This window comes from Seriola dumerili, unplaced genomic scaffold (assembly GCF_002260705.1).
Source record: "Seriola dumerili isolate Sdu_G_001 unplaced genomic scaffold, Sdu_1.0 BDQW01000044.1, whole genome shotgun sequence".
NCBI lineage: Eukaryota > Metazoa > Chordata > Actinopteri > Carangiformes > Carangidae > Seriola > Seriola dumerili.
Window position 1 is genome coordinate 3600577 of NW_019174299.1, and position 15151 is coordinate 3615727.

The 15151-nt window shown below is 38.1% G+C and overlaps 1 protein-coding gene across 1 annotated transcript; it reads right to left on the bottom strand.

Annotated features, from left to right (window-relative positions):
- Positions 1-197: 197 nt before the first annotated feature.
- On the bottom strand, positions 198-12482 carry hsd3b7 (hydroxy-delta-5-steroid dehydrogenase, 3 beta- and steroid delta-isomerase 7). Its single transcript, XM_022739671.1, has 6 exons — positions 12272-12482; positions 10309-10464; positions 6920-7028; positions 4472-4571; positions 3704-3866; positions 198-2640 (listed from the first exon to the last, which is right to left on the bottom strand). The coding sequence occupies exons 1-6, from the start codon at positions 12429-12431 to the stop codon at positions 2228-2230; spliced, it is 1101 nt and encodes a 366-aa protein (XP_022595392.1). The 5' UTR covers positions 12432-12482; the 3' UTR covers positions 198-2227.
- Positions 12483-15151: the final 2669 nt, after the last annotated feature.

Here is a 15151-nt window from a genome sequence, read left to right on the forward strand (position 1 = left end):
TTTGGTCATCAAAATATTAACCTGTAAAGCACTCTTTACTTACGTACTTTATTACGTTTTTTTACTGAGAAGTTACAAAGTAGTTTCTTAAAACAAGATATTTCCCAAGTTAAAAATGACTAGGGGTAAATTAGTACAATCTAATGATAAAAACACCTATGAGTAAAATAAAATATTTCACTTGTGGTGTGTTTTTGTTGCACCAGTAGATGGCACAATCCTCTTTAATTACAAGCGTTTTATAGACATTTCTGAGGGATGTGGTGATCCACCAAAACACATCTGTTTAACAGATCCACACCCGCACACAAACAACCAAACACGCACACTTTTGCACTCATATCGTTGTGACGACATTATAATGCATTCTCTAACCTCTCGAACCATCACAACTACACTTTTAACCTCAAGCCTTAGCCTAACTCTAACCTCAAACAGGTCTTTAAAGGTGTGTCCCCCAGTGAGAACTGGCCAAAATTACCTCACTCCTCTGGTGTACAGCACACACACACACCTTCCATTAGATACACACTGAGCCCTGCATTCTCACATCTGTTATATCATATAGTGAGTCAGACCAAACATATCTAATCTATCGTATTATGTAGTGTTCGACAATACTATGCTGTAAAACTATGTTAGCAGCCTAATCAGTAATATTTTCACTGTAACAAAAGTCCACAGTTTCAGATTGTTTTGTTTTGTTTGCTGAGAGAATTAGAGGTTTTGTTTGAGAGACTTTCATTTTCATACTAGCAGGCATGTAAATGTTATGAGGATCACCATGGAAAACCACAGAAATGGGGATACCCCAGCAGGCTGGAGTAATGTCAAGTTATTTTGTAAGGGACCTCCCATATACTTCATCTTACTCATGCAAAGCAATGCAGAGCCAACTGGTTGTTATGGAGTCTGAGGACAAGTTTCCACAAGACTACAGAGAGTGGCACAGCCCTTAGTATTGTGGATAAACAACATTCATCATCTCCATGGAAATCTAGAGGTGAATAACTACCAATCACCAAGTGGAAATACTAAAACACGTGCATAAAAAAAAACTGAAAACCAAAATGTGATTTAGGGTTATGAGTCATGTTTCAAGTCAGCACAGACTTTCATTATGACATATACTGCACATTATGATCATAATAAAAGATGTAAATGAAAGAAAAACAGGGATATGCACTGTCATCCTGTAATGTGAATCAAATACAAAACACACAACAAAGGAGAATATGATAAATCTTAAAATTACAAAAAATTAAGAAAATTAAACAGGATATGTTTCTGAACCTCATAAAAGATTCAGTAATCTCATAAAAGGCATTTAACTCTTTTTAAATTATGCAGCATAAAACACTGCTATCAATAATATACATTCATAAAATAAAGGTCTAAAGTCAATATACTGCTTGTAAATTGTGTTTACATTGGTCATAATTTATAAATATATAATATGTAAATTCTACAGGACTGTCTTAACAAGAGGCACAATTCTTTGGTGGTTGTACCAACAAAACAACAAAGGACTCCCAATGGAATACAATACTGAATACATTCTTTAACAAGGCTGTTAAAGTCTGTGCTTTATCTGAACAAATAATTTCATTGTGTTTTATTTATAACTAAGCTATAAATGCTATGCTGTTGTAGACGTATTACTCATACATAACAAATGCAGTAATAACAGACTTTTTAAGTCAGTACCCAGTGCATTTGGAATGAAGCCAATACAGACAGAACCAGTGTCATATTTCAAAATAAGACTTCTGAAACCCTATTTTAAAAAAGCACCTTTTCATAGTGACAATTCCATGTTTGATATTGCCTCTTCCCCTCATTACACCATTTAACGTCTCTTTGTTCAGACCATTTCATGGTTCTCTTGGGAACTTCTGTGTTGAAAAGTTCTATACAATAATAATAATTGTCATTATAGGCTTAACTTATGACTGATCCTAAATTATGTGCAGGTCTGAGACAATTGAAATTCAACTACATTTCAACAAGATTATACGATAAATACTTTGTCAATTAGTGGTACAAGGCACCCCTTAGCCACCTGCTTTAGAGAGCAAAAAAGTGCTGCAATTGAATAATTAATTGTTTATTAAAACACTTTTATACTGTTAACTAATAACATGTTACTCCTTTTTTTCATATAAAGCTTGTGTCTTCCGAGTCTACATAGCAGCTTCTGATGTGTATTACCATACTTGAGGTCACATTAGGAGTCTTTGGGCTTTTCTACTGGGAATGTGTCAACCCATTTCTGCGTGCGGGCTCGACATTGATTCCAGTCATACAAGGGGCGGTACTGGAAGTAACGTTGGGCTTTGTCTGTGCCCACCGTGAAGGAGGTACAAGCCACGGCCAAGGTGTAACGGTTTAGCAACGGTGTGTAGTTATATATGGGGCTCAGTATCCAGCGGAGTAGGTCATTCGCCATGGCCAGGAACCAGAGCACCAGTAAGGGCATGCGGACCCTTCGAAAGTTAAATGTGGACAGGAACTGCATGTTGAAATCCTCGTAGCTCTTATAGGGTGAGTCATCATAGCAGAAGAAAGCTTCCCCTCCGACCGTCTGCGGGCGCTCCCTCAGAGCTCGTGCTGCAAGCACATGCATCCAGGCCACGTTGCCTAGCACACAAACAGGTGAGTGAATATCAGACTGAATGATGGATGGAGCAAATATTTACCTTAGTGGAAGCACTAAGCAATAAAAAGTGAAATGAAAAATTATCAGTCTGAAGAATGATTTCTGTCAGTGCCAAATTATTGATGAATGAACATGTACCTCTTCATTTCATATCCCCAAATTTTCAGACAGTCATGTATCAATCCTAAATTTGGAAATTGAAAAGAGTCTTCTAGCCAATAACCGATGGTGAATATAAACTACTCCGGAAAAAAAAAGAAGAGATTTCCCAATAAAATATAGTGGAATTAGTAAGTCAAGTACTAGCACATCAGAATTGTCTCAGTAAATGTGCTTAGTTGCTTCACATCTGTGACCACATTACACTGACATCATCTTTAACGTCAAGCTACAACTATCTAAGATCTACAGTGTCTAATGTACTAATAGTGAACTTGCATCATCAACATTTATGAACTGTAGATACTTTTATTATTAAGTATAGTAGCCAACCCATAGATTGTAATGTATACAGTAACTTCCAGTTCTATAATGTCTGTATCTATTAAGCCTGCCTTAAGTATCAGCCATCGATACATGAAAGCTAATCTGGTCATAAGCAACGGCTGATACCATGACTGAGTAACAAAGACTCATCACCGCTGAAACCAGACTAATCAAGATTAATCAAAGATGTCATCATTATCATGTCTGGAAGGAGATGTAGATTTCTTGGTTATGATACAAATATCTCTTATAGCTCTTTTGATGTTACAGTGTCTGTGCTTTCTTACACAGACTTCTTGTCAATTATTGTTATGGTCTGAACTGTTAATTTCAGAGGAAGTGTGTGTATGACATCTGTGTTTCTGCTTTTAGTTCCGGTCTGAGTAGAAGTCATTACACTGGGCTTCTATCTTGTTCTTCTTTATACTCTGAATTAATCACTTTCAAGGTTAAAATAGAGCAGAATGTGGTTTGTATTCTCAGGCTATGTTCAAGAAATTCTAACGTGTCTCTAAAGTTGTGGTTGTATTAGTAGGATATAAGTCATTTTAGACTCACCTGCATAGACTCGCCCATGTTCAGTGTTTTCTGGGACGCCCCCGATAATTACGCCTCCCCTTTCAACGCCCTGTTTGTAGAAGTCCTTAATCAGCTCGTGCCCCTCACCGTAGATCCCCGTCGGCCTTAGAGAGCATGTGTACAAACACTTTCCACCTTTCAACTGGACAGGAGACACAACCAGAATTCGGTGTTAGGAATCAGATAGGGAGGCCAACACAACTTCGAAACAAGTAAACAGAAGGGGTTAAAGGGTATGTTCTGTGGGTTTGGACTGTGAACAGCAGGAGTGACACCACAGGAAGGCCTCGAGAGGATGAGTCTCACAGGAAATTCCTTTTATTGTATTTCTGGAATCTAACCAGGGATATGAGAGCAATAAAAGAAACAGCCATAGCTTTCTGAATGTGTTAACCAGTCTAAAAGGTTATGATAATATGAAGACTCTAATATTCAGCATTATCGTCCCCAGTAATATACAGTAATGCACACAAACACATATATCTGACTGCTATTCTGTCTCTACAGCTGTTATCATTTCCATTGTATTGTGAGAGTTTCATTCTTATTTCATCATTGTTTTCAGTTTTTTTTTTTTTTTTCACTTCCAATGTGCTTTTAAATATGCATCACTGTGATTTGGTTGGAAAAATAAGAATATGAATGTGAGGGATAAAACTGTGAGATTACAGAATTTGCCTCACAATGAAAGCAGTAGATGCCATTAATCATTTATCTGTGGATTGAAGATCATAAAACATAAAGTACCTCTGTGCCATTGGCTTCAAGGACAATTTTCTCTGCCTTTGCCTTGCTCTTGGGGTAGGCCATAGTGTGTTTCACGTCGTAAGGTGTGTCTTCGTTGCCCCTGTAGAAGAGAAGAAATCAAAGAGTCAGGGCAGGTATTCGGGATTGTTTTTCTTGACCTTGCCATATGTTAGAGAGGAATGTTGTCTACTCAAGGCCAAATAACCCACAGACAGAGCGTGAGCGATAAAGGGTTAGGAAGAAAAAAGATAAAATGACCTTTAAAGTGACTGTGCCACATCTCCCCTTGCACAGCTCTTATTTTCGTGACTTACTCTGTGAACTGTGAACGGAGAAAGAATGCCAAATATTGTTCTGAAGTGCAGCTGTAGCTATGTGCAAACTTACACATGCACTCCAATTGGAAAAAAAACCCATAAACAAACACACACACACACACACACACACACACATACACACAGACACACACTATACCCACAACCACCATCTGAAACATTGTCATGATCCCGGCTGATGTTAGGTGGACGCTGGAAGTTTGCCACTGTTATTATCTCCTGCCTTTGGCATTTATGAAGCGTGTCTCCTCCTCTCAGTAAAGGATATGACTGTTTTTGCATATTGTAATTATCAACAAACATGTACTACATATTTTAGTTTGAAGAACTCCTAACTAATCTTTCACAGAACATGTTGGCATTTTAGATTTTTCAGTGTGTTTAATATCTAAGAGCCTAAAATAATTATTTTAAAATTATTTTTATCTGCATCTCAATCTATAAATGCAACAGTAAGTAGTTACATTGACAGACTATTATGTGATATATGTGCTAGATATTTTTCATGTAAGCAAGTCCAGAAAATCATTAGAGAGTAGTGAAAAATAAAAACATGTTGAAAATGTAGAACATCAGACTGTGTTGTTTTGGTTTGATTTTCCATCAGTGCTTTGTTTGTAGTGTCTCCCTCTTATTTGCACACCTGCATCTCCCTAACTGACTCATCAAGACCAATTTATCCACAACTGTGGAGAGCTTTCAACCAGCATGCCCCACCCAAAAGAGCGGGATGAGGAGCAAAGAGATGAGATGAGAGATGGCAGTCAAAGAAGCAGCACATGCAGCTGAGGGCTGACAAGATCGATGCTGTGGAGAAGCAGCCTGTGTGGACAGAGCCAGAGAGATGTATCAGGGAGATAAAATGACTATGAGAAAAGCGTCAGCCCTTTGGGGGAAAAAAGGCAAGTGCAGCCTTTATTTCACACTCCATATTGACTGCACATCAAAGGAATCCTCCCACACACCACTGAATGATGTCAGTATCCAGACCGAGACATTACCCAGTACCCAGTACCCAGTATGTCAGTACCCAGACTGAGAATATGTCCCCTAATCTTTTAGCTTTGAACATTTTAGTAAAAGAAATGTAACGTATTTGTAGTAAATGGACTAAAACAAGTGAAAACAGTGTTAGAGAGACTGTCGAGCTCAATGCAAAACTGACCCCTACAACAGACACATACCTGTGAATAGACTCACTGTGTGTCAAAATGTTCCCGATACCGACACTAAATAAAACACAGTGCGCGGAGACGGAATGTTTGTATAAAATAATCATGTACCTCCGTCTATCTTCTTGTCATCTTATTTTATCTTTGCATGATTGTTTTTGTTGCTTCTGTGCATCCGTGTACCAAAACACTCCACTTGTATTGAGGAAAAAACAGTGCAGACGTCACCACAGCCAGAAACACACTTCTTCCACAACAGTGGACAGCTGGTGCAGCAGTTACCGCCTCTCACAGGTGGAAATCAGGCTACAGTGTTCATTTGTACATCTGAGAGTACAACACTAAAACTGGTTGTATTAACAGTGCACCAGTTGTTTCCGAGATGTCTTAATTTACAGTAAATAGTTACTGGCAGGTGAGTGTTGAGTGTTGTGTAATCATGCTAATTTATTCATTAGCTTAAGTTACAGGTAATAACTGACACTTAGCATCAGGACTGTCATTACATAAGGTCATTAAAGCTTGTTTAACATGTTTGTTGTTTGAGCTCCTGACATTTTGCTAAGTGTGGCTGCAGCAACATTGCATAACATGTTTGACATACCATAAATACTCAGGCAGAACACTACGGTTGGAAAAGATCAAGAGTGATTTATTTACAGGACAGATAAAAAGCCAGAATGTGGAGAATGCCTCCTGCTCAATGTCTTTTTGTCTCCACCCGATCATATGTCCTCCGTACAAGATGGTGCATTCAAGAGCAGAAGAAAGAAAGAATTCAAGACTGAAAGTGCCAAAGCATTTCTCAACATGGGACAGAAAATAACAACCTTGTGGGCTCACTGGGAGAAATACTTGGGCACTCAGTCACTTGGTTAGCAGAATAAAACAGACCAAGGCTCACAAACAAATAACACAGAAATGATGTTTTATAGCTTCACCTGAGAAAGGCGTCTCCGTTGACATTGGGACCAATCACTTCCATGCTGCTGGTGTATACCAGGCACTGGATACCGCACTCCACACAGGCATTGATCACATTTTCCGTTCCTGGTGGGAGAGAAAACATTGTAATTTAAGAGGTGGAGGATGCTGGGGTTTGATAAATTAGACTTTTATCCAATTTTATTGGGTAACATACATTTCTCAATCTTCAAAAAGCCACATGACTGATTTTGACACTGTTGGATCTCTTCAGAGCCCAGTATGTGCACAGTTTCAGATGAATTTGAGAGAAATGAAAGGTTCTTATTTTGTAATTGGGGACATAACAAAATGACCATAATTCACTTAAAAGTGGCCCAAGTGTGTTCTGTTCATCTGATGAAAACATGTCTTTTTCTTTCCTCCATTAAAACCTGGTCTTTATTAGTGGACATGCAGTACAAAAAATATGGTCATTGCAAGTTGAGGGAGTACAACGTTAGGACGGATGGATAAATCATTCATGCTTTATGCTTTAATTTACTGTTGGGCACATCTTATAACCATGAAGCAGCAGTGGGAAACTGATTTACTACACATAATGTACTGTGCAATGTACTAGGATTTGTGCCTTTTCTTGAAATTAATACATTTTGCATTTAACTGAAGAGGAAGATAAAAATATTCCAGTATGTCTAGAGTCTTGACTCTAGACATACTACCAGCTGTGTGAGGCTTTGCGTTGCTTTGAGCTAAATGCTCATGCCAGCATGCTAACATATTCATAACAACGATGCTAACAAAAAAAAAAAAAAAAAAGTTATTTAATTTTGACCTGATAGCATGAAATGAATTTAGGGGAACACCAAAGTGATTACAATTCATCCTAAAGAGGGCGTGAATACGTGGACCAAATGTCATGGCAAGTTATCTTCGAAATGTTGAGTTGTTTGCTGGGTAAGTGAAAATGTTGACGTGCTGGTAGTGCTGTAGTGCTTGAGAAAAAGTCTAGCAAGTCACAAAGATAAAATCTCTGCTGACCATGAATGTCTGTGCAACATTTCATGGCAGTCCATCCAATAGCTGTTGAGATATTTCTGTCTGGACAAAAGTGGTGGGCCGACTGACTGGCGTTGTGATCCCTAGAGACATGTGGCTTACATGGGAGGGAAATTTCAGAAATGAAAACATTAAACCTAAGTAAATAATAAAATCAACATGACTGCATTGCAGCTATAGAAAGCCCTCGATAAAGTACTTTCTAATGTTGTCTTAAGGTTTGAAAAATCAAAGTGGTTTTGAGGGCGCACTTAAGTGCATGGAGGCTCTGCAGGCTAAAACTTGGCCACCTTCTTCCTTCAGGAGTGTCGTGACTGTGGATCTCAGGCAGCACAATGGCTCACAGGGGGTTAAAATCTCCGGTTTGTGTTCTAGCTGAAAGCCAGAATACACGGACTCTTGCACGTCATTAGTAAGGTAAACTCTAACTGATATCAAGGTCCAGTTTAATGATTTCAACTCTTTAACTGAGTTAACTGTCCCCCACCTGCAATTTGTACAAATTTTGGGAAGTAGAGAGAGATCTTGTGTCTGTGTCTGGGGGGAGAGGGAGTTCAGAGTTATTGGAAACATACAGTGATCAAAGCATGAAAACCATTTGAGACCAACACAGGGAGAACAGTTTTAAATTCTTGTAATATTTCTCAACTGGTGGAATCTAAACTGATCCACCCTCTTCTCTTCGGTGCAGTAGAGGTCAGTTAAGTATTATTTCTTTAAGCACATTCAGCTCATGGCCAAAGCGATTTCAGGAATTCAAACAAATAAACTCCAGAATTTCCTGAATGTGTTTTAAACTAGGTTGGGAATATTTCCTGTTTTTCTTATTGTCAACAAACTGCCTTAAAATACCACACCCAACAATGAACTGATTCGACTCATAGACATTGCCTGAGTATCCAAAGCCTGATATATCTTATTCCTTTGTGCCATTGAGCTCCATTGTTGTCCAAAAACTGTCATCACAAACACATCAATGAGCCAAAGCATTATACTCGATGACAAGTTTCTTTGTTAGCATGAAAACAACCACAGTTGTATATTTTGAATCAATCCTGCTTATGCCATCCTGCTTCCCAAAATACCCCCTAGAGCACCAAAAGTAGTCCCCAGAAAATGACCAATTCTTCCTGTTTGCTAAAAGCTATAGTTGTACTACAGTACTATGTACAGAAATGAATGAACCTTTTAAAAACAATAAAACTGTGTATTTGTGACTTGCATCATCAGTAGGAACAAATGGGTTTGGGGCTGTGTGGTGATGAGTGCAAATGTAAGAAAGTACTGAAAGACGAACTAAGTTAATACATACTTAAGGAGTACAGAGCTGCTTTGTGCTAAACAGTCGAGGGAAGGGGGGTAATTTATTATGTCGGGCTTCTACCTGATGTTTGCATGATACTTTTTGATGATACTTACTTGTTTTGTTTAAGTTTGTTGTAATGACACAGTGTTAGGCCACTGAGTCACTACAACTTCATTAAATCTGTTTCACAGACAGTTTTTTGTTTTGTCACCCAGACAATATGGAGTAAAAACAATAGTTTGTTCCAGCTAACATGAACTCTACTCATGGCGCACACACATGCACTCTTTCTCTCTGACTCAGCCATCTAGACAAACCACTCTACAATTCATTGCAGCTGACACACTATTTACAAGCGCTAAAAAGATTTAATCAACAAGTCTTCAGCTGAATATATTTAGTCGTATTTACACCTACAGTAAATGCCAGAATTACTGCCTGAACTCCACATCCCCTAAAAGGGAGGAAAACTCATAGTTAACTTGTGGCTCCCATTCAAGATAAGGCCAATACAGATATGTTGTGCGAACGCTGCCTGTGACTCATTAAACTTGTTTGCATTTGACTTTTTTATTGCTGAAATATAAACATTTGATGTTTGCCTGAGAGACTAACTGTTATTAAGGTGAAAAATAGCCTCTCAAACATTCATGTGACACTTGATCTCACCACTGAAACCCTCATCATAGGATTAGGCAGTTTAGAGACAGATGACCAACCACACTTCCTCAATTACAAAATTACATTTGTGAAGAATTTAAATATAGACAATTTAAGTAAAACCTGCTCTTTACCCACATCTGAGTATCAAGATGAAACCCCTGTCACACCAGAAATGGGAAGTCTCAATTTCCAGCAAAAAGATATGATGTGACGTGTCAGCCTTACCCTATCACCTACTTATCTACTGAAATCATGGGGGATACAAGTCCTTGAAAAGCGTCCAAAACAGGAGAAGGTGTGGATTTCCTCTGTATCTCTCATTAGGTCCCGTCCCTTTTCCTTGTTATCATTTCAGTCACCGCCCCCTTGAGGACTCACCCGTGACGTTGACTGAGTAGATGACGGTTTCTGGGATTCTGTGCCAAACGTCCACTAAGCTGGCCGTGTGGATGACGACATCAGCCCCACGGGAGGCCTCCAACACGCTGCTGTAGTCTGTGATATCCCCCTGAATGACCACCACCTTTGTCGCCTCTGAAGGAAAAACAGGAAGACGCAAAATGTGGCTCTGTGTGTGATCCAGCATCATGACTGCTTTCTTAAAATCTCTAAAAAGCATTTAAATACAAAAGAAACAGGTCTTCTTCTGTTATGATAAGTATACTTGTATATTAAAACCTATAACACATTATTAAAATTGTGATACTGTTAATTATCTGGAAACCTTATCATATTGATGGAAAAAGCCAAAATGTGTCAAATTTGCAACTCAAATGGCCAAAAATGGCCTAAAGCAAGAAGATGCATATTAGCTTGGCAGGCACAATATTGCAAAATCATCTTGTGGCATATATCATCATCACGCCCAACTGCTGCTCAAACTAGACATATTATTCAGGGAAATTTGTGATGTCTCGTTATCTTATATGAAGGTCATGTACCCGCGATTTATCTAGCTGTCATGCAGTGTCCTTGAAATGCTGATAGATGACGAAAGAAGTCCTGCAGATGGCATGTAAAGGGAGTGGACTTTTGGACGTAGAGTCAGAGGTCTTCTCAAGTTTGCATTTCCGTTTGCAAGCTCACTAAGCACAGACGGGAGGTATTTCATTACAGGTGCTCCGTCTGATTCAAATTAGTGGAAACACAAACCATGCAGACATCTCAGATGAACAAAGTGTTTTCTACTGCAGGACAGACATGTCATCTGAGGTTGAGTGCATTTTCCTGAGGGAAAAGGTTAACTGTCGCTGAATGTAGTTTACTGTAATTATAAAGTGAATTACTGTATAATTTATTACATGCTTTATCTTCTGGTTAATTGAATCACAGCCCAGCTGTCCTCACTGCAGGCTGACTGGGTGAGCATGGGAGGCAAACAAAATATAAATGTCTCTCAGTAATTAAAAGTATAATGTCAAACACAGATGGCATGTGAACCATTTAAGATTAAAACTGTGGTTCCAAGGAAAACACACAAACCTTTGCCCAATGCTAATGTCATCCAAAAGGTGATGACAACATTTACAAAGCACACAGTGACAAGTTACAACATCTTTATCCCGCCACAGGAAAAGTAGGGAGTTGGCCATCCTGGATTCACAGCCCGAGTGTCTTCACTGCAGGCTGACCCAGTGACCATGGGAGCGGAACAAAATGTCAGGCTACACAGGATTTATTTTCCCAAGTGCAGATTTACTTAAACACCCCACCACTGTCTCACACTTATAAAAAAACGAGTAAAATATGACATTTTTCTATTCATATGTTGCACTTCTTACTTGCTGGTTAAGAGCAAATAAACTTGTCTTCATCATTTTGAGATAAGACATGAGTGAGATGTAAATAAACTTAAACTCATACAAAGTAGTTATTAATAAAAAAGGGGGCCATCAGTGGAACAAAATCTAACGCAATATAAGGCTGAAAAATAAACGCTGCTGAAGAGAGTCAGGGACAAAACATGCAAATGGACACTAAAAACAAAACTGATATTACTACACAAAAAGTTTTATCCCAGGCCCTTAATTACCGGGAATTAATTGTGTTTTTAAAAGGTGACGTAACGGTCCTCTTCAAACAGATGTTGGATGTTGACAACGATCTTTAAAGGCTTAAGTCAAATTAAAGCAGGAGCTCAATAAAAAAAGGTCCCACATTTAGAGGACGGGGTAAGAAAAACTCATGAAATGTGAAACGGCTTGGGTCGTGTCTTAAAATAGATGTGGGATATAACTCTAATTTAGCCGATTTCAAAATGCAAATTCGTATTAATATAACGAAATATAACGAAAACACCACAACACGGTGGTCACGAACAACCGCCTCCGGCTGGTCTTACCTTTGCTCAGTCCACTTAAACTCGTGTCTACGTGTTTGTCAAACACCCGGACCTCCTCCACTTTGTCCTCGTTCTCCAGTAAAACCCTCAGCATGTGCCTGCCGAGGAAGCCGCAACCTCCGGTGATCAGATACACTACACCTCGCTGTGTTTCAGACATGCTGAGAGACTGTGGTGCAGCGACGGTTACTGATTCAGCTCTCTGCACTCTGCGCTCAGCGTCGGGCCATTTAAGAAGAACTTTTTTTTTTTTTTTTTTTTCCCTGAAACTTTATTAACTTTATTTATACTTCTACTCCATTTTACTTTTTACTCCACTACATTACTTTGATAGTTACAGTTACTGGTTATTTTGCTGATGATTCTAATTATCAATCTATAAAATATGATGCATTAGATTCCACTTCACAACAGTTTGTAGTAAAATGAGCTTATCAAGTGGCTACAAACCAAACAGCTAAACGCATGTAAAATATTGTGGACTGCATACGCAAATGTAATATATATATATACAAAATGAATATATTTCCATATAGGAAATATATTTCCATATATAATAAAGACATAGATGTACAATTATCTATAACTGGAACAATTTCATAAATGGAAATATATGTATAGCCAATACAAATATATATGTTCATGTATGTATGCTTATGCTGTAGACATGTGTTAAGTAATTATAGATGCATCCCAAAGCCTTTCAATATATGTTAACACATTATACACTTTGTTCCAAAAGTCTGAGACTGCCCACCTGAATAAATTATTAAAAAACATTATAAAAAATGATCCACCCATTATATATGTCCTTGAAAAAGGAAATAATAAATGTAAGTAGGCTATAAGACATTTTAATAAATAGCTGTAGTGTGGCTGTAGCTTGCCTACATATGGTTCATATCAAATGTAAGCTCTTCATATTGTAGGCTATTTTCTCCTGCACATTGCAATAATGTTTGTTGATTTGTGAAACTTAAACTACTACTCTTTAATTACAAAAGAATTACATAAAAACAAGGTTGTTAACACAAATATGAAGTTTAATTTATTCCTCCTTTCAATTAAAATGGCCACTTGCATGTTTCCATCGTCTTGTTTTGTTCCAATATAGGCTTCCTACATTCAAATGCCAGTAGTAACAACACTGATTTAAGTACCAGTACGAACAGGATTGATCATGGTCCTAAACAGCTGGATTGGGTATAGGTGAAAATCTTGAGGAAAATGGGAAAGCCGTCTTGGTAAAGGTTGTCTTTTCTCTCCCCTTTCCATACCCACAAAGGGAAGGCAGGTATCCAAGTGCAGCCTGATGTCGTTGGAGCAGCAGAGACTTTTTTTTTCTGATTTGGCATCTTTTTTCTGAAGCAGCTTCAACTTCTCAGGGAAACTAGGCAGCTGTGGATGCTGAAGGAGGAGCATTTCAAGGAGCTGCTGTTTACTTGAAGTGTTCCCATCTGACACTCAAGATAGGATGGATGAAGTGTGCATACCTAGCATAACTGGCAACTTGGTCCGGAGGTCACTGGGTACCTTTAATTGAGTATATTTTTCAATGCAGAACTCTTACTTGTAGAAAGGTATTTTTATATTATGGTATTTACATGTTTCTACCATTGATTTTAAGGTCCTACTAACTGGTGTTTATCTCTTCTATTTAGTAATAAAGTTATAAATGTTTCTGATCAATGAATAAATGCCAATAATTTTCTCAATTTCTCATAAAACATTAAAGGTGATAGGCTACAAGTTTTTTTTTCAAGTGGTCTGAGAGTAAACTAGGCCTGTGCACCTCCTCTTGTCTCTGTTCTTAATAAATGAGTTATTTATACTGTAAATGGACTATAGTCCAGATTGTCTGTTTCTTCTTTCCAGAAGATTAGTTGGTCAAACAGTTACACCAAAGATCTTTTTCACTCAATTAAAGCTGGGGTGGACAGAAATCAAGAGAAAAAAAAGGAAAGAAAAAACACCAGAATTTGAAAATCAGGCCACCTTCCTGCAGCTCTCCCTTTACGGGAATCAGCACTCTTCATACACGCCTCCCAACACGGGCTAGATGTTCTTAAGTGTGAAAACAGAAGAGGAGGTGCAGACGTCTAATTACAGTATGCTGAAAAGTAATTATGGCTTTAATTACAACTTCTTAAATAGGTTGGTGATCTCCTTACCTTTTGTAATTTATTTGTATGTGAACCTACAGACGGAAATATATGCAAAAATGGAAGCAGCTATTCAAGGATACACACTGAGTAAGCAGCTGTCATTGGGATGAATGCAGAGTCACGTATGGATTTATTAATACATCCACTGTGTACGGATCTGAGAGCATATATATATCACGCTGAAGCTGTATTTATAGTGGTGTTACAGCTGGAGTGGTGTCACCTCTGATGCTCCCCCTCAAATTGTCTGTTCTATCTTGTGAGAACAAAATGTTAACTTGATCTAGGAATAGTATCATCTACTGGGACTTCAAGGGCTCGATGGTTTAAAAATACTGTATAATATAAATAATACAACAGGTTTAATTCAGTCCAATTTGGTGTGTCTGTAATTATGTACCTGCATGACATTCACCTTTAGGTCTAAAATATTCTGAGATGTAAAACTAACGTGTTTCTCAAAATACATTTTAGTTTCATGTTTCATGTGTTTCATGTGTACATTCAAAATGCCTTCTCCGTTTGACTTTTATTAAATAATTTAATTTAGTTAATTTAGTATTTTGGAAGAATAAATGTATCTAGAGTTGGACTGAGTTCACTGTCGCACAACTAGACGTACAACTAGAGATAAACCCACAGTTTAAAGGTTACTCACAGTCCTTGCACTGAAGCCAAATTCATTGTCAAGGCTGTTGGTCATTATCTTTGGATC

Bases quoted from the DNA above. Each gene is read 5' to 3' on its own strand.
- hsd3b7 (XM_022739671.1), bottom strand. From the start codon at position 12,431: ATGTCTGAAACACAGCGAGGTGTAGTGTATCTGATCACCGGAGGTTGC. The intron at 10,465-12,271 runs GTAAGACCAGCC...TTTTTCCTTCAG, and splicing joins TTTAAGTGGACTGAGCAAAG to AGGCGACAAAGGTGGTGGTC. The intron at 2,641-3,703 runs GTGAGTCTAAAA...TTTGTGTGCTAG, and splicing joins ACATGGGCGAGTCTATGCAG to GCAACGTGGCCTGGATGCAT.